Genomic DNA, 17,392 nt, shown 5'->3' with positions numbered 1-17,392 from the left:
CAGGGAAAGAAGTTAAAAAGAATGGTAGTGATCAGAAAATAAATTATGAAAGGAAAAGGATGGCAGACAATAATCAGTGTAATGTTACATTAGAAAAGTTGCATACATCATAAACTGTTCAGAGCAAGCAAAAACTAAAACTGAAAAAATAAAAATTATAGTTAAGGCAGCTACAAAGTTTTTTAGTGTCAAAAACTTGTCTTGGGAAAAAATTCATGATGAGCTCAGGCATGGGGAAGGATCTCTGGAAAATGAGGCCTCTCAAATCATTACATAACTCTAATATTACAATGGGACACTCGCAGTTTATTAGCAAATGGTCAGGAATTTAAAGGCTTCATTAAAAATTTAAATAAAAAAACAGATATAATATGCATTCAGGAAACATGGCTCAAGCCATCATTACAGTTTAGTATTCATGGTTACTCAATATTACGTAAAGATAGAACAAGTGGGAATGGAGGAGGATGTGCCATATTTATAAAAGGAAAAGTTAAATTCATTCAGCTCCAAATAATATCAGATTTAGAATTTATTGCAGTAGAAATTTGGACAAATGAAGGGAATCTTAAAATTGTAAATTATTACAATCCTTAATAGAATCTTTAAAATAGAAAAGATAAAATTTGAAACAATATTAGAACACTGGTGAGGGAAAATAGTTTGGTGTGGGGACTTCAATGCACATAGCACTTTATGGGGAGATCAAGATGATTATAATGGAGGAATTTTAGAAGAGAACATTGAAGAAAAAGAATTGGTAGTTTTAAATAACGGGGTAGGTACTCGGGTAGACTTGGTAAGAGGTAAGGAATCGGCTATTGATCTGACTTTAGTTTCTCAATCTATTGCTAATAATTGCAGTTGGAAAGTCTCTTAAAATAATGAATAAGCATAATACAGGGTGTTGTATTTGTGGGAAATTAGAAATTATCCAACATATTTTTTTTAGAATGCAATAAATATGCTCAGGAAAGAGAGATGTTGTGTAGAGAGTTAGACAGGAATAAAAGTAAACTAGATATAAGGGAATTGTTTCAAAGGTCATCTGGGGATGTAGTTTTTGGGAGTATTTTTAATTTTCTAAGAAGAACGGCTATTTTAGGGAGAATATAATAGTTTGTCTGATCCATACTCCATTCTGGAAGGTGGCGGTAATGCCCCTATAAGTTGTTTGCCAACCGCCATTAAAAAAAAAAGAAGAAGAAGAAGACAGTTTATTTATACATTTTTTTTTTACAGTGGAATCCTTAGGGCAGTTGCACAGGGTGTTTATGTGGGTATTTATATAGATGGATATTTATCAGGGTATTAGGCGTCGGAGTTATGAGTCCAGATCAGTTTGTTATTGACATGAACACCCAGGTATTTAAAACTCTCCACTGTTTATATGTCCTGCCCCTGGATGTTCCAAGGGAAGTGAGGTGGGGGCCTTCTCCTGAAATCGATCACCATCTCTTTGGTCTTACTGGTATTAAGACACAGGTGAACTTCCCAGCTGATTTCTTTTTAAAATCAGGTGACTGTTTGGACATAATTAGGTATTTAAATGACCTTTTATAAAATTATTTAGGAAAAAAGGGTGAAATTAAACTTCTAGAATGATACTGATCTCTTCTTGGATAATTTGTTGACTAAATTTAGAATTCAGGTCTGTAGCAGAAAATCAACAAATTTAAATGAGCTGTACTAAAATATTACTGGAGATGTGTGAATTATCAAAGTGTATCTTGTGGGGGTGTATGCATAGACTTGACCAAAAGACTGTTTTTATTAATAATAATTACAGTTTCTCTTAAGCGGATCCATTCTTGAACAAAATCAAATCAGAAAAATACCTTAATTATTAAGATATTCATAAACTACATAAAGTTCTTATAAACAGTAACCAGGTTTTGCTTTTAAAATAAAAACAATTTAAATTGTTTTTTGCGTTTTTAAACATCTGAAGCATTTATGCAAGAATTTGCATATTTTTATATTTAAATCTTAACTTTCATGCCCTACCATTTTACAAACACTCACCAAGATAATTTTACACGATTCAAATCTATGAGGCAAAAAGACTGATTACATAAATTTCTGAATTAATAATTTCTGAATCCCATGAGAATTAACAATATCCAGAGGAGAAAATGCAGTCGATAAATGCTAAAGAGGGCAAACAGAAACAAACTAACTAAAAAGAAAAAAAGCTGTGCAGTGAGTCAGTTACTGACAAAATGAGGGATGAGAAAAAACTGACAACCAATGAAGGAGGTTTATGTAATAGATATTTCAGTATGGAAGCCACAGACCTGTATTGATTTCAGCATTCTAACTTTCTCTGCAGGTGTGAAGGATTGTCTTAAGTGTCCAGCTGGTTTCTACTGTCCAGAGGGGACAAGTGACCAGGTGCCCTGTCCGCCAGGGTCCTTCAACCCCTTAGAGGGGCAGGATGAGGTGGCTGATTGCAGGGAATGCTACGCTGGAAAAGCCTGCACACAGATAGCCTTACGGGCTCCTGATGTAGACTGCATGCCTGGGTAAAGAGCCTGTTCAGAGGCGTGAAAATCTTTTTCCATCTAGAATTCTTCTGTATACTCAAAGGTTTGGTCCTGTAGATATGAATAGTATGATCAGTTCTAAGGAATTTATCTCTCTTCATAGGTTTGTGTGCCCTCCTGGTTCATCGAAGCCTAATGCACCTGCCAATGCCTGCCCACCAGGAACATTTAGCAATCGCATCAATCTGACAGACCAATCACAATGTCAGCTGTGTCCGGCTCGATACGCCTGTCTAAGAGGTTCACATTTTTTGATCTGTTTAGCAATTTTAATAGATTTATAACAGAAGAAGTAAACATATATATAAAAAAAATTGATTTCAGGATTATTATACACCTTTTTTCACTGTTATGCATAATTTATTGTGGTTTTAAACCTGAAAATTTAAAAAACTCCATAAAACACAAATATTTATATATATATATTTCAAAAGGATTTAATTATCATTGTATGTCATGCATCTGCAGGAATATTTATATTGACTTTTTACAATTCTGCCATATTATTAGGAACAGGCGGCATCCAAAGACCACCTCTTCTTTGTTTTGCTGGCCACTATTGTCCCCCTGGGACAATGTTTCCTACGCAGTACAAGTGTCCTGTAGGGACATGGAGCAGTCAGAGTGGACTGGAGGCTGAAACAGAGTGCCAGCCCTGCCCTCGAGGTTGGTACTGCTTGGCAGGGTCTGCAGCTCCATCAGGCCGATGTAACTCTGGACACTACTGTCCTGAAGGTAAACCATAACAAGTAGAAAGCATTGGCAGTAATTAAAGCTCTTTACTCAAGATAAAGGACAATTCAACAGTATTTAATGTTTAAATCTCTTATTCTATACTTTTTAAAATCTTCCATTTGTGCTGTAGTCATCAGTCATGTATTCAAATTATGGTGATGTTGCCTTCTCAGGGACAGCATATGGCTTCCAGTATCCTTGTCCCCCAGGCACTTACAGCATTCAAATGGGCAACAGATACATAGAGGACTGCTTGATTTGTCCCGAAGGCTCCTTCTGTCAAATGGGAACCTCCAAACCGTCCCCTTGCCCTCCGTACGTAAGCTGAATATCAGATAGAAGATGTTCATCTAAAGAAAAGATTAAAGCGTCTACCACTTTTAATTCAGTAAATTATTTCCACATTTCCTCTCAGCTCTTCATTCCGCCGCCTGAAAGGAGGTCGAAGGCTGGAAGACTGCTCTCCTTGCCCTGCTGGCTATTTTTGTCCCCACTCAGCCACTATCTACCCCAGAGTCTGTGGAGCTGGCAGCTACTCTGTAAGACCCCATTAAACACAATCCTGTTTGACTCTGCCACTAAAATCACTGGTTGAAAGCATCACTAGTAGATTCCCATCACTCCTGAAATGGTTTTGATTGTCCTATTTTTAGATTACATTTACCACCCACATGCATTCGTCTTATTACTCATCTACTGTGTACATCTGTAAATGCCAGCAGGAGGAATAGTAAAGTGTTATGTTATAATATGTCATAATTTTATCTCTTAATTTGAGGCAATCTTTATGCTATAGAATTTTCCAATTCTTTCTTTTTCTTAAGTTATCGGTGGGCATTTTAATCTCTTTCACTTTGACTCACTGAAAGTTTTTTCTCATTGTCTTGTGTGTAGGATGAAGGCTCTGTGGAGTGCTCTCCATGCCTACAGGGTCACTACTGCAGTAATGAGACCACAAGCGAGGAGGCCATGCTGAGTGTCATGGTTTGCCCACCTGGTTTCCTTTGCTCACAGGGTTTGGCCAGAGACCCTCAGAGATCAGCCACGCTATGTCCTCGAGGTTTCTACTGCCCTGGTGGAGGCATTGTGAGTAATATGTGGGTATTATGGGTAAATGATGAAGCTGCTGTTAGTATTAATAAAAGTATACATAAACTTTTATCAAGAAACCTGCAAATTTGATTGCACAGGACCCTAACCCCATCCCGTGCCCTAATGGGACATACAGTGCGTCTCCTGGTCTGCGTGATGTATCCCAGTGTGTTCAGTGTCCCGAGGGGAAGTATTGTTACACCCAGCTGCCTCAGGAGCAGCCAATCACCAAGCCTGTAAGAAAAAAAAAAAAACAGTAATAATGATTAAATATATAAGTCTGTTTGGTAAAGATGTGTAAAACAAACACCTTTTATTAATGTATTCTTTGACTGCAGAAGCCAAATATCACACTTGACAAATTAGAAACAAATTAATGAAAACAATATGATACAAATAAAGAGGAATAATACAGAAGTCATGCTCTTTTTAGAAATACTTTTTATGTTTTATAGGGTAGAGTTTGTTTCTTCAGTAAGGCACTTGTCTTCTTCTTTGTTTTTAAAGATAAAAAACTGCTCTATACATTTAATGTACATATTATGTAGAATCAAACATTTTGTTAAACTGCACCAAGTTATAAATATGTGAGTAGTTTTATCAGCAATGGTCTTAATTGGTTTGTCTTAATGGATTTTGTTGGAAAAAATATAGATTTTGTGCGCATTAATTTTCCTGTTGGTTTGTTTTGATCAGCATAGTTTAATCCTGAACTGGTTTCAGCACCTATTGGTTTAGGGTATGCCCTCAGTGAACAATGGTGCCTGCTTGGCTACACCTATAAAAAAAATTCCTGGAACCGCTACTGCAAACAGGAATAGGTTAAAAAATAATTAAAGGTCAAACACAAATCAAACATGCAACTAGAAATGCTAAAATATTTTTTGGGTTTTGTTTTTCTTTTCCTATAGATACTTAGTAACACACAATATATTTTCATAAAGCTTATAGTTAGAGTGGCTCAGGTTATCCTGTGCTATCTCTATAGTTATGCTGCTATAGACCTAGACTGCTGGAGGACATAGGGACCCCTTTTTCAGTATTCTGCCTCATTCTAACTCTATTCTGACTAAGTTCAATGTCTACCACTGTGCTCTCTCTGTTTTTTTCTCATAGTAGCTTCATCTGGTCTGTTCTTGTTTGGCTGTCACACCAGCTTGGAGAGAAATATCAGCTGTGCTGCTGCCATCAACACCACTGTTTGTAGATGTTCGAGCTCGGCCTGCTTTTCAGAGTAGTTCTGTTGACTGGCTAGATGTGCTCTCTTTCATTCTCTGATGTGGCGACTTGCTTGGAGCTCAACTGCTGGGATGTGTGTTTCCTGGACAGGGCTGTCTGTGGAGCTGGTTGACAGTTGCCTTTTGTATCTCTGCTTCTTTCTGTACGTCTGCTTCTGTCTCTTTTAACCCCAGTCAGCCGCTCACACTGAGTCTGGTTCTGCTGAAGGTTTTGTTTTGTTAAAAGGTTTTTTTTTTCCTCTCCACTGTCGCTACAAGTATGCTTAGTGTGAGGGATTACCTTTGAGTCAATTAGTTGATGCAATCCACTGGTTTTTCTTAGATAGAAAACTTTGAATCATCTTGGAATCTATGTCTTTTTGCACATCTTTACCAGCGTTCTACACATACAATACCTTTGGAAAAAAAAAATAACGGTTAATGTATATTCTTAAATTTAAGACAGAGCCATGTCCCGATGGCCACTATTGTCCGCCAGGGACCGGCCATCCCCACACCTACCCCTGTCAGGTCGGCAGGTTCAGGAACAACACATTTGGTCACACTGGAGAGGCCTGCGTTTTGTGTCCATCTGGACATTTCTGCAACAAAATAGGCACTGATTCGCCTATACCTTGTCCTCAGGTGGGACAAACAGAACATTTATGTTCCTGGAATTTACAGTTTTTTTTTTTCTAATTATATAAAAAATAAACAAAACTAAAACCAGTTTTCCTTTTTTTTCATCACTCATTTCAGGGGTTTTACTGTCCAGATGGCTCTTCTACTCCCAGGCCTTGCCCTGAGGGAACCTACAGCTCACATTTTTCCCTCAGTGATGTCTTAGAGTGCACCCCATGTGGTGGTGGCCAGTATTGTACTGGTTTTGGACTAACAGAGCCTTCTGGAAGCTGCAAGGAGCGTTTCTACTGCAGAGTGGGAGCCAAGTCCGCAGTGAGTTGATACTATTTCTGTGAACGTTTTTTTTTAGAAATATCAGGATACATATTTCAAAGCTTAACTAATTAAAGAGACATTTTCAACTCATGTATCTGAGCCCTTTTTTTCTCTTCTAAGACTCCAGTTGATGGACCAACAGGAGGTTTATGTCCCCCCGGAGGTTACTGTCCTCAGGCTTCAACCTCTCCCCTCCCCTGTCCGTCTGGCACTTTCAGCAACAGTAGTGGCCTCAGCAGCCCTGAAGAATGTATTAGCTGTCCACCTGGGTAATTCACCTCATGCTAACCCCTATTTCTAATATGTAGAAAATATATGATTTTAATCAGAATCACTTCCTGACTCTTTCTATCTCAGGTTTTATTGCTTAGGTTCCAACAATACCTCACCCTCAGGACCTTGTTTTCCTGGTTTCTACTGTACTGGGGGATCTTCTTCACCAGTACAGAATGAAGTAAAAGAAGGTTTTTATTCCTTGGAGGGAGCAGCGAAGCCAGAGCCGTGTCCTCTAGGCACTTTTCAGCCGGTAGAAAGTAATACATACCTGTATCATTTTAAACTCTGGCACTGCTTAACTCGTCTCAAAAAACATCTCTGCAGAGCCGAGCTGCAAGTTCTTGTGTGGCGTGTCAGGAAGGAAGGCTGTGCAATCAAACAGGCCTATCCCAACCATCAGTCTGCCCCGCAGGACACTACTGCCCTCCTGGTTCCTCAACTCCCCGGCCATGCCCTTCAGTCAGTATCTCCATGTTTTTTCGTCTCCCCCTTTCTTTAATGTATCCTTCTTAACAGAAGTGAAGACATTTTCCTTCTCACCTAACAGTAAGAAATGCTTTTGTTTGCATACGGTAAGTGGAAATTGGAACCCTTAATAGACCTTTAACCTGCTTAGAGCCTTTACAAATCTGAACCTGTATTCACAAATATTAACATAGTCCCATCAGAGAGCTCTGATTTGGACTAAAAATTCCTGGCAAAGACAGAAATGCTTAACTTAGTGAGGAGGTGTGGTTGACCCTGTTGCTAAGCGTATTGCTGTCTTCTAAGCGCAGTTGTTACAAAAAAAAAAATAAGAGCCCTTGCAGCAATCAATGGTGAGAAATTAACAGACTTTAGGATTTAGGCTGGTTTAAGAAATTTCTCTTGATTATGATACTTTCCTAAAATATATTAACCATCAAAATTTTAGCCCAATGTAATGTTTACTCATCAGCCTTTTTCCCCCCCCAACTATATCTTTCATTTAATATTAATGTGCAATAACCTGTGAGCATTTAAATTATTACATATGTGTTTGATTTTACATAAGAACTATAAAGTGGGACCTGAATTTGGCACAGCTCAGGTTAATGAGGTAATTTTGGTCACGGGGTCCTGGTGCAAACAAAAACATAGACTTGGTTGTGTTTTGTGAAGTGGATCAATGTACATTTCTCTCTGCTTTCACACACAAACCAGGAATGTGAGAATATATGTGAGATCTGCACCAAGCGTCCTACACTTCCATTACCTCTGTTATAACTCTGTCTAATACTGTTATATGCTGTAGCGTCAACTTATGTCGAATTTGCAATAACCAAAGATACAAATCTTAGTTTTATCTGCATCGCTAGGAATAAAAGCTAGTTTTGAATTTTGATGCATGTATGGTATCAAGCGTACAAATATCTATTATATTTTTCATTATGAATGCTGCTTATGCAGATGAAAAGTGATTCATCTGTTTTTTTAGGGCACCTACTCTGACCAGCTAAGTGGTGGAGATGTGAAGCATTGTCGACCATGTGAGGCAGGTTTGTTCTGTAGCAGAGCTGGCCTCTCCAAACCACAAGGTCTCTGTGACCCAGGTCACTATTGCACTTCTGGAGCCACCTCAAGTTCCCCAGTAAGTCCTGATAAGAATATTTAAAACTGTTTAGACTCAAGCTTTTAATTCACATCATATGAAAAACCTTAAGAACTCTTTTGACTTTCAGATGTCAGCCAATAATAAAAAAAAACTGGAGTGCCAACTTTGGATAATTTAATCCTAGTATTTATTTGTTTCACATCTCAAAAATCATGCAGTGCTTGTCCTCCTCTTCCTGTTTATTTACTACATTGTGTTTGTCTATCATTAAAACCCAAAAACATATATTATGGTTTACAGTTGTAATATGACAATGTATACACACTGGAAATACGATCTAGAAATAAGTAAAATATTCTTAAATTAAGTGTATTTACCCTTAGTTTGAGTAGGTGAATAAGATTATTTGCCAGTGGAATGAGTATTTTTACTCTTAAAATAAGATTATTAGATTTAATGCATTTGAAATAGGACAATGCAATAGTTTTTTTTTTCTTATTAAACATGTAAATTGTCTCGTACTTGTCTCTTTTATCTCCTCAGTTCAAGAACGATGCACTTATTTTAAGGAAAAATTGACTTATCTAGATTTCAATTTTTTCCAGTACACTGCAAAAAATGTAAATCAGTCTTTTTTTCCTGAAAATAAGGGACTTTTTTCCTTGAATGAGTACATAAGTGAGACGCTTTGCCAATGGAATAAGACAATTTACATTTAAAATAAGAAAACAAAAACAAAGGTAGTCTCTTATTTTAGGTGCATAATATTTAATTATATTATTTTAATTGTAACAATGCTAATTCCAGAATTCCATTTCATTTGCACACGTTTGCTTTGTAAAAATGTGATGGCTTGAAACGCACTATAAGTTTACATTAAGGACATTCTTAAAATGTATCGATGTCTTAAGTTTATTCGGTTTATTCCTTGAAGTGAATAAAATACCATGTGTGCTTGTTAACGATTTCAATTGTAATTCAGTTTTGCCAAAGTGAGATGATTTGTCAGCAAGGGAGGGAGCAAGTTGGGGGGAGTGAAAATAAGAAGAAACGGAATAAATAAGAGGCAGAAACGTCCTTCTTTAAGGACCTTATCAAGTTGCACATAGCTGCCCCAAATCTTCACCACATCTTACACATCTCTGCATTTATTTTCCTGTTGCTAACATACATACAAATCCACAGATCATGTTGCTCTGCAGGCCTTCATTTGAAAAAGCTGCTGATATTGCGAAGGAAATGAGTGACAGGATCCAACATTAAATGTCCACATCTCATACTTTAATAAAAAATGGAGATCAAACTCTGATGTGCTTTGATATTAAAAATGACTTAGTTTAGATTTTGGAGGATGTACGAACAACCAATCCACTTCGGTTTTGTGCTCTGAAAGTTTTTTGAGAAATTGCTATTTTATTTTTATTTATTACTCCTTCAGATAGCTGTAGCCACTGGTGACGTGTGTCCTGCCGGCTACTTCTGTCCACGGGGAACCAAGTATCCACAGCAGCACCCCTGTCCTATAGGGACCTGGAGAATCTCAGTCGGAGGCCAGAACCTGTCCTCCTGTTGGCCCTGCCCACCTGGATTCTACTGCAACAGCACTGGGCTCAGTCAGCCGTCTGGAATATGTGACCCTGGTATTCCTCTTTCCATCAATGAATACCAGTTTCCATCCAAGATGGCTTGCACTTTTTAATTGATGTCCTTTCAGAATTTAACTCATGTTCAACCAGTTGTTTATTTTACAATTTATTCATTTTGTTTTAATAGAGCAGGTTTAGAAGTATGTATTCAGCAACAATAATTTTACCTCACAATAGCAACACATGTTCATAGGTTCTTACCCCTGGTTTCGATAAAGAAAGGGATCAAATCAATAATGTTTTCTACAGTTTTGAACTGTTTTTGAACTTGTTAAAATGATTAACAAAATGTGAACAAACCATTATAGTGTTATTTATGAAAAATTTTAAACAAAAAATGAATTCGCTTGAAATATTGAGACCAGTCTTGTCATGATTTTTGTGACTTTTTTCTATCAATTCAGGTTATTTCTGCTCAGGAGGAGCAAAGTTTTCAAAGCCTTTTGATGGGTTGACAGGGGACATATGTCCGACTGGACACTATTGTCCCTTAGCTTCAGCTTTTCCAATCCCATGCCCTGATGGGACATACTCAAACAGTTCAGGTAAATTACATATTCATCAATAAAAAAATTTTAAAATACAGCGGCTATATATTCTTTTTAAAAAAGAAGTATTGTATTAAAACTCAGCTTTGTTTGACCACTTTATTTGTTTTTGTGAATATAGGAGCAGAGGTGTGCGTAGAATGTCCATCTGGGACATACTGTCTGTCTGGAGAGGATGTCCAGCTCTGTCCAGCAGGTCACTATTGTCTTGGTGGGGGAGTGGAAGGCATCTTGCCCTGCCCTCCTGGTACCTACAGCCCTCAGCTTGGTCTTCGTCAAGTGGAACAGTGCCTCATTTGTCCAGCAGGTGGGAGTGTTGTCCCATAGTTTTTAGCTTTCCCTTTCAACATTTCATTATTAAGCACATACAATTTGCTGCTAAAATGGAACTTAATTAAAGCTTGAACTTATAAAAATAAAGAGCAATAATTTTTATTTTTTTATTGTAATTCAAGAATTACAAAAGTATTATATTGTAATGAGAGTTTGTTAAGAGGACTTTTCATGCATTTAGCAATATTTTCTGTAGGTTCCTACTGTGATGATTGGGGGCTGTTTGAACCTACTGGACTCTGTCAGCCTGGATACTACTGCTTAGCAGGTAAAAAAACATATGGTGCCTCAAAAAATTAGTGTATAGTACACTGAAAAATTTCACTGTACTATATACTTTTGCATAAAATGAAAGGAAGATGATTCAAGTGTTTTAAAATCTGAAAGGTTTGACCCGCATCTTTTTAAGCATCAAAATAGCTGGCGCTCATTCATACTGGATGAATGTGAATAGACTATTTCAAGTCTTGTCACAGGTTTTTGTTTGGATTTGCATCTGGAAAGTGAATGAGCAATTCTGGAACAAGGGCATTTAATCTTATTAATGGCTCTGTAACTCTATCTCTATGATGAAAATTGTTAACTTGAATGAGGTGAACCTCTACCAAGGTCTCATATCTTTTTGATATCTGCAAACTGTTTAAGGCATCAGTTTAAAAACTCTTTCCTGTCATTGCCGGAAAAGCCTCCACAAAATGATGCTGCCATCACTGTAGGGATGGTGTGTACATGATGATTTTCACAGTTGCTTTTCCAGTCATTTCGAATGCACTGTAGGGCAAAAAAGTTCAATTCTGGAATCATCTAAGTAGAGGTACTTCTGCCACATGTTTAATATGTTTCCTACACAGCTTGTGGCAGACAGGACTTTCTTAGTGTTGTTTTTTCAAAGACCAAATGTAAGGAGTAAATAACCAAAATAAAATAAATAGAAAGATTTTCTCACCCAAGTTGCAAATCTATGCATCTCCTCCAAATTGGGCCTCTTGACATCTACTGTAGTTGTTTATCTAGCTGTTTATCTTGTTAAGTTTGCAGAAGTGAAAATAGCTTAGCCTATCTTAGTTGGTAATTGGGTGACTTTTGATGGTAAATATTTGTTCTAAAATTTTATTAGAGAGATTGAGTACAAATTGACGAAATAAAAAAAAAATCTTACACAACACAAATGTGCTGCTTTGTTTTAACATCTCTCGTGAAAACATATTTCATATTTTGAAGTTACAGATCAAAACTAACAAATGTGAAAAAATGTTCTGTTACTTTCACACATTTATAATCACATGCTCAGTCTTATTGCTAAAAAAAAAACACAACACTTGCTGCTCTAAACACAATATGATGCATAAGTATTTCTACTGAGTAAACTTCTCTAAAATGCTCATATTTACAAGGTGTAGACTCAGAGAACCCAGACGGCAACTTCAGCACCGGTATCGGAGGAGCATGTCCGCAAGGCAGCTACTGTCCTGAGGGCACCAGTGTCCCTCTGCCCTGTCCACCCGGGACTTACTCTGACAGGTTTTATTGGTCTAAAGTTTTAAACTCATTATTTTTCAGACGATTTACACTAATGCTGTTGGCGTTTCCTCTGCTTGCAGGCTTTACTTGACAGAAGCCTCTGGCTGCAGTCTGTGTCCAGGAGGTCAATACTGTGGCACTGCAGGACTAACTACTCCATCTGGTCTGTGTCAGGCAGGGTCCTATTGTCCAGGTGGAGACACAACTAGCACAGGTCAGAAGTAGGAATATTGATGTGTTTATCTTAGTTGGGAGATATATTTATGTTTGAAAAAGGCAGTTTTATCAGCTCTGAACTTCAAATTCTGGTTGGACCAAGAGGGGAATTAGGGAGTAAAACATTTGCCAAGTCTGTCAGGAAGCTAAATGACTGGCTTTGATAATCCCTGTTGCAACTGAAAGGACACAAACACAATAAAAAACAATAATAGTACTTTTGGCATGAAATTAAATACATGATCTCTTGAATGAGCTTCATTTAGGGGTGAAACAAGGGTTGGTAAATACAGGAAGCTCAAATTTATGAGGCTGCTCGCCAGAACAGGTGATTACTGCATTGTATTTAGATTCACCGCATTAAAGGCTAAAAGCAGTGATTGTTTTCTTCATCCTTCTATCACATTCAATTAAATCTCCTTCTTCAGGGTCTGAAGGAGGACTTTGCCCAACTAGTCATTATTGCCCCTCTGGAAGCTTCAGCCCAGTGGCCTGCCCAGCTGGAACCTACAACAACCTCACAGGTCAGCCAGCATGTTTCCGATGCCCAGCAGGATATTACTGTCCGGAGAAGACTGACAACTTCACCAACTTCCCCTGTCCCCCTGGGTTCTACTGTCCTGATGGTACTGTCATCTAAAATGCTCTCAGTCATCTTGAAAAACTGCAGGAGTAGAAGGCTGAACTATTTTTAGCTGATTTATAACGTCCACTTCAGTAAACCTGTTCTCTCAGCTTTGTTGGATTTTGAATATACAAATGTTTTTTTTTCTTTTTCTTTTATTTAAAATATGCAATACATTATGTGTAAAGGAACTAAGTATGCCACCCAGTTTCCTTGTCCTCGTGGATACTACAACCCAGAGCCTATGACTCAGAGTCTGGACAGCTGCCTACCTTGTCCACCAGGACACTACTGTGAGAAGGAACGGCTTACCAAAGTGTCTGGAAAATGCAAGGCTGGTGAGTAATGGTATCTTTGTTCATTTCTTCCAAGCAGATAGTCTAGTTTCTGAGTATCAGGGCTTTGTCCTCCATGCCATCCTGTTTTGGCTTCTGGGGAAGGCAAACCAGTCTGCAGAAGCTTGTACGACTAAAGAAGAGAACAAAAGCTGTGCATGAAGCGTGAAACATCACAGCAGAGGAAAGAATTTCAGCAGCAACAAAAGTTCTTGAATAATTCTTTGCATATCATTTATTAATGCACAAAGATGCAGAGGCAAATGGTCCTTTCCTCAGTCATATGTTACCCACATCCCTCATTTTGGAAATCAAACTACGCCTGTCTGGTTTATTAAGTCATCTCTTTCCTCGACTGTGACTCATCCCTTTCACCTTGCACTGTGTTGCTATTTTTGCCCTGCAATAATAGCAGCACGGCTGAATTTCTGGTTTTAACTCGTGCTGAGAAATGTTTCACCTGATGTCTGATTTGTCATTTGTGTTTTTTTGTTCCTCTCAGGTTGGTTCTGTGTGTCAGCAGCATGGAACTCTCAGCCCTTTGACCTTGATAATTACACAAACGCCAACTGTCTGTGCCCAGCTACCTCCACAGGTGGGCGCTGTCAAGAGGGCTTTTATTGTCCTCTGGGAAGCTCTGAGCCTATACCTTGTCCATCGGGAACCTTTTGTAATAAATCAGGTATTAAGATTTTCTTATCACCATAACAGCTTGTGCTAAATAGTTGTCATGGTGTTTTGCAAAGTTTCCTTCCTGAAAGTTTTTTCCCCATCTTATCATTTGCAGCCTTGAACTTATGTGCATTTTCATGGAAGTATGGCTCTCAAAGCACAGATGGTTTTCAAAGTTTAGTTTTAGCACTGGCTGTATATGTTTAGGCCCTGCAGACAAGTTGAACCCCACCTGTATTATTCAGTCTTGTACAGCCATATGGAGGTTTACATTATTATTTTTAGTTTATCTTCCCATCATCTTCCACCAGCTGCCTTTTTGGCACCAAAAGGTTCCCCCAAAAGGTGATTTCTTTCTTGATTACCTTCTTCCACATGTTGCTGTCTGTGCCTTTATCTGGAAGGGAATGTCCTGATAGGTTTGTAGTTGTAGCTCTGCAGTATTTTTTTTAGGGTTCAGCTCTGACCCTTAATGCAGTAGCTTCTCTCTTTTCAAACTAGGGAACTTCAGAGGGCAGCTGTTTCACAGTTTTTTCTTTAGAGGCATTAAAGTGGAAGGGGATGATTCGAAATGTGTGGCACACCTGATGCATTCCTTGTATTCAAGGAATTCCAAATATGTATGACTTTGTGTTGGTAAATGACACAAAATCTCAGTAAAAACATTCAGTTTTGTAATTATGTAATAAAAACAGTAAAAATAAAATGGTATAAATGGTTCTGCAAGTCGCTGCAATGCTATTGTGAAAGACTTACCTGGTATCACTTTAATAATCTTGTTTTAGCAGCCTCTATATTCCCTTGGTATGGTAAAGTAAATCAGGAAGTGATCAGATGCAGTGTTGAATTGCCTCCTTTTTAACAGCACCCTGATCTTTAGTTTTAGCAGAAAATCTTAGAGAAATGTTCCTTGAGGTACTGTAGTGCTCCAACTGCTCAGCAGTGCAAGACACCCTTTGTTGTTTTTCCCTCCAAAGTGCTTTCCTTTGGTAGCAGCTTTGGACTCCAGGCAGGCCAATTTTACACACAGCTCTGGCAAAGCTGCATACTTAGCTTCCTTTTGCATGCTGTTTTTAAGCTTTGTCTTTAATCATCCAAATGGCTGGTTACACAAGTAAAAATCCTTTTAGGATTCTATTTCTGTAACTAAACTGTGTTCCTTGTTTTCTTGAAGGATTTTTACAAGAGAGTGTTACATATAAGACATAAATGTAGAATTATTTGTTTTTTGTTATGGTGTTTAAGACATATTTTGTTGTTTGCAGACAGTACTTTATAGGGTACTTTAAACTTTTAAGTACAGAAATGTGTTGTTCAGCTATTTGAGCTGGAACTCCCTTTCTCTTGTAACCTTTATGTCAAGTAATTTGCATAAATCCCTTCATTTGGTGCTCCTAAGCATGGATAAATCCGATTCAGCAATGCCTTCTTGGTGGTGGCATCAAGCCATAACCTCATGCATAAATGCACCAACATACTTTACATCATCAATTCTTGAGCAAAGCACTAATTAATAGTTTGATGCTCTCTCTCACTCTGGAATAGCATGACTTCCAGAAGGGATTTTAAATTTTAATAAATTGTGAAAAACTTTCTCTAATCCTCTTATTCAACTTAAAATTAGATGATACCCCAGAAGGTTACAGCAGTAACAAACCTTTGCTTTTGTTATGTATCTTTGTTTGACTTCTGATCTTTAGATGATGAACCACTTGTCCCTCCCCTTATTGGTTAACAGTAAAACCATATATATCACAATCTGAGTAATTTAGAATTTCAATGGTTTCAACTTGATGGTTGTTATTGTCATAAGACAGTGCTAAGAAACAAAATATTTGAGCAATATTATATTATCTACATTAGTGGATTGTGCTCCTTTTGTGCAATGGCTCAATATCTAGATATGCTGGGGTTTCTATTTTCTCAACAGTCACAGAGTTTGTTCAACATTTTAGTTTCTGCCATGTAACTAAGAGTTCTAAGACTGTATTAAGAGATTTTATTTTGCATGATACACTATGACGGAGCTGGTACTATCATAGTGGTACTTAAGGTGCAAATATGGTTGTTGTTTAAAGACACTGATTTCAGTTTTTTTCCCCTCTCATTGAAAATAGTAACAATGGCTGTGATATTTAAGTAAATAGCTATGAAACAATTGCTAGGTTACGTTAATACCTCCGAAATCAGAATGGGCATCTGATAATGCTGCTCACCCCAATTTAATAAATATCTAGTCACAAAATAAAAAGAAAAAAATAATCCAGGACATACTCTATATTCCTGTGGACATCCTAGCTACTGCATTACTAAATAACAGCTGTGTATTTCTTTGTGTTTTATGCATTTAAGTATTAAATCAACATGTTCACTTCGATATAATACACAATATGTGTGAAAGAAAAAGTTTTCTTAAATAAATTGTCCTAATTCGATTTAAATAGTGGAATTACTGAGAATTGTTATTTTACTACTGAAGGATATTTCCTGTCTAAATCTGGAGCTTGAATGTTTGTACCTCTCTGGAATGCACAGTTACCGTAAATTAGCTCCTTTAGAGCTTTCTGGTCGTTTTCATTATTTGAAATTAAACTACTAAAAATCTTTTTCACTTCTAACTTAAGTCACTCTTAACCTTCTGTTACTATGGTTGTACTTGGAAATATTAGTTACACTTACCTGGATAAGGTATAAAAATTTTGGAAAACCAATGAGCTGCAGTAGTTCGTAGAAATTATGATGTAATGACAAAACATCCCCCAACTTATCCAAAGCTTTATCAGTTGTTTCTTAACACATATTTGATTTGGCAAGTACAGCTACAGCTACAGCTTTCTCAATTCAAATGTCTGGATCAGCAGTGAGTTTGAGTCTTATATGGACAAGGCCTTGTATTGCTTGGAAACATGCAATGGTAACTGATGAATGGGTCGTTTAGTTCCATCGTTAGCCTGTAATATCTGTACCTGTCTATGATTCTAGGGGTCGATCGTTAAAGGGGGGATTGCCATTAAGGGGGGGGGATTCTCTCCTGTAATACCTGAAACCTGTCTATGGTTGTTAAGGGTTGGTCGTTAAGGAGGTATTGTTCACCGGCTGG

General features: G+C 37.6%; 1 protein-coding gene across 1 annotated transcript in view; it reads left to right on the top strand.

Moving 5' to 3' along the window:
- The window catches only part of LOC107087616, an 80,959-nt gene that overhangs the window by 8,088 nt on the left and 55,479 nt on the right, over window positions 1–17,392 (top strand). The window contains exons 10-31 of the mRNA XM_015379293.1: window positions 2,333–2,525; window positions 2,650–2,786; window positions 3,057–3,281; window positions 3,455–3,596; window positions 3,697–3,820; window positions 4,176–4,367; window positions 4,472–4,609; window positions 6,053–6,235; window positions 6,350–6,544; window positions 6,668–6,816; window positions 6,905–7,073; window positions 7,148–7,282; window positions 8,280–8,432; window positions 9,835–10,036; window positions 10,447–10,587; window positions 10,712–10,897; window positions 11,120–11,191; window positions 12,318–12,444; window positions 12,525–12,658; window positions 13,089–13,286; window positions 13,474–13,623; window positions 14,123–14,302. Coding sequence (XP_015234779.1) covers window positions 2,333–2,525; window positions 2,650–2,786; window positions 3,057–3,281; window positions 3,455–3,596; window positions 3,697–3,820; window positions 4,176–4,367; window positions 4,472–4,609; window positions 6,053–6,235; window positions 6,350–6,544; window positions 6,668–6,816; window positions 6,905–7,073; window positions 7,148–7,282; window positions 8,280–8,432; window positions 9,835–10,036; window positions 10,447–10,587; window positions 10,712–10,897; window positions 11,120–11,191; window positions 12,318–12,444; window positions 12,525–12,658; window positions 13,089–13,286; window positions 13,474–13,623; window positions 14,123–14,302 — 3,525 coding nt within the window. The remainder of the gene's footprint in view (window positions 1–2,332; window positions 2,526–2,649; window positions 2,787–3,056; window positions 3,282–3,454; window positions 3,597–3,696; window positions 3,821–4,175; window positions 4,368–4,471; window positions 4,610–6,052; window positions 6,236–6,349; window positions 6,545–6,667; window positions 6,817–6,904; window positions 7,074–7,147; window positions 7,283–8,279; window positions 8,433–9,834; window positions 10,037–10,446; window positions 10,588–10,711; window positions 10,898–11,119; window positions 11,192–12,317; window positions 12,445–12,524; window positions 12,659–13,088; window positions 13,287–13,473; window positions 13,624–14,122; window positions 14,303–17,392) is intronic.

Source organism: Cyprinodon variegatus, unplaced genomic scaffold (assembly GCF_000732505.1).
Source record: "Cyprinodon variegatus isolate N-32 unplaced genomic scaffold, C_variegatus-1.0 Scaffold10, whole genome shotgun sequence".
NCBI classification, from domain to species: Eukaryota; Metazoa; Chordata; class Actinopteri; order Cyprinodontiformes; family Cyprinodontidae; genus Cyprinodon; species Cyprinodon variegatus.
Note: the sequence above shows the minus strand (reverse complement) of the source record. Positions and strands in the feature narration are given on the sequence as shown.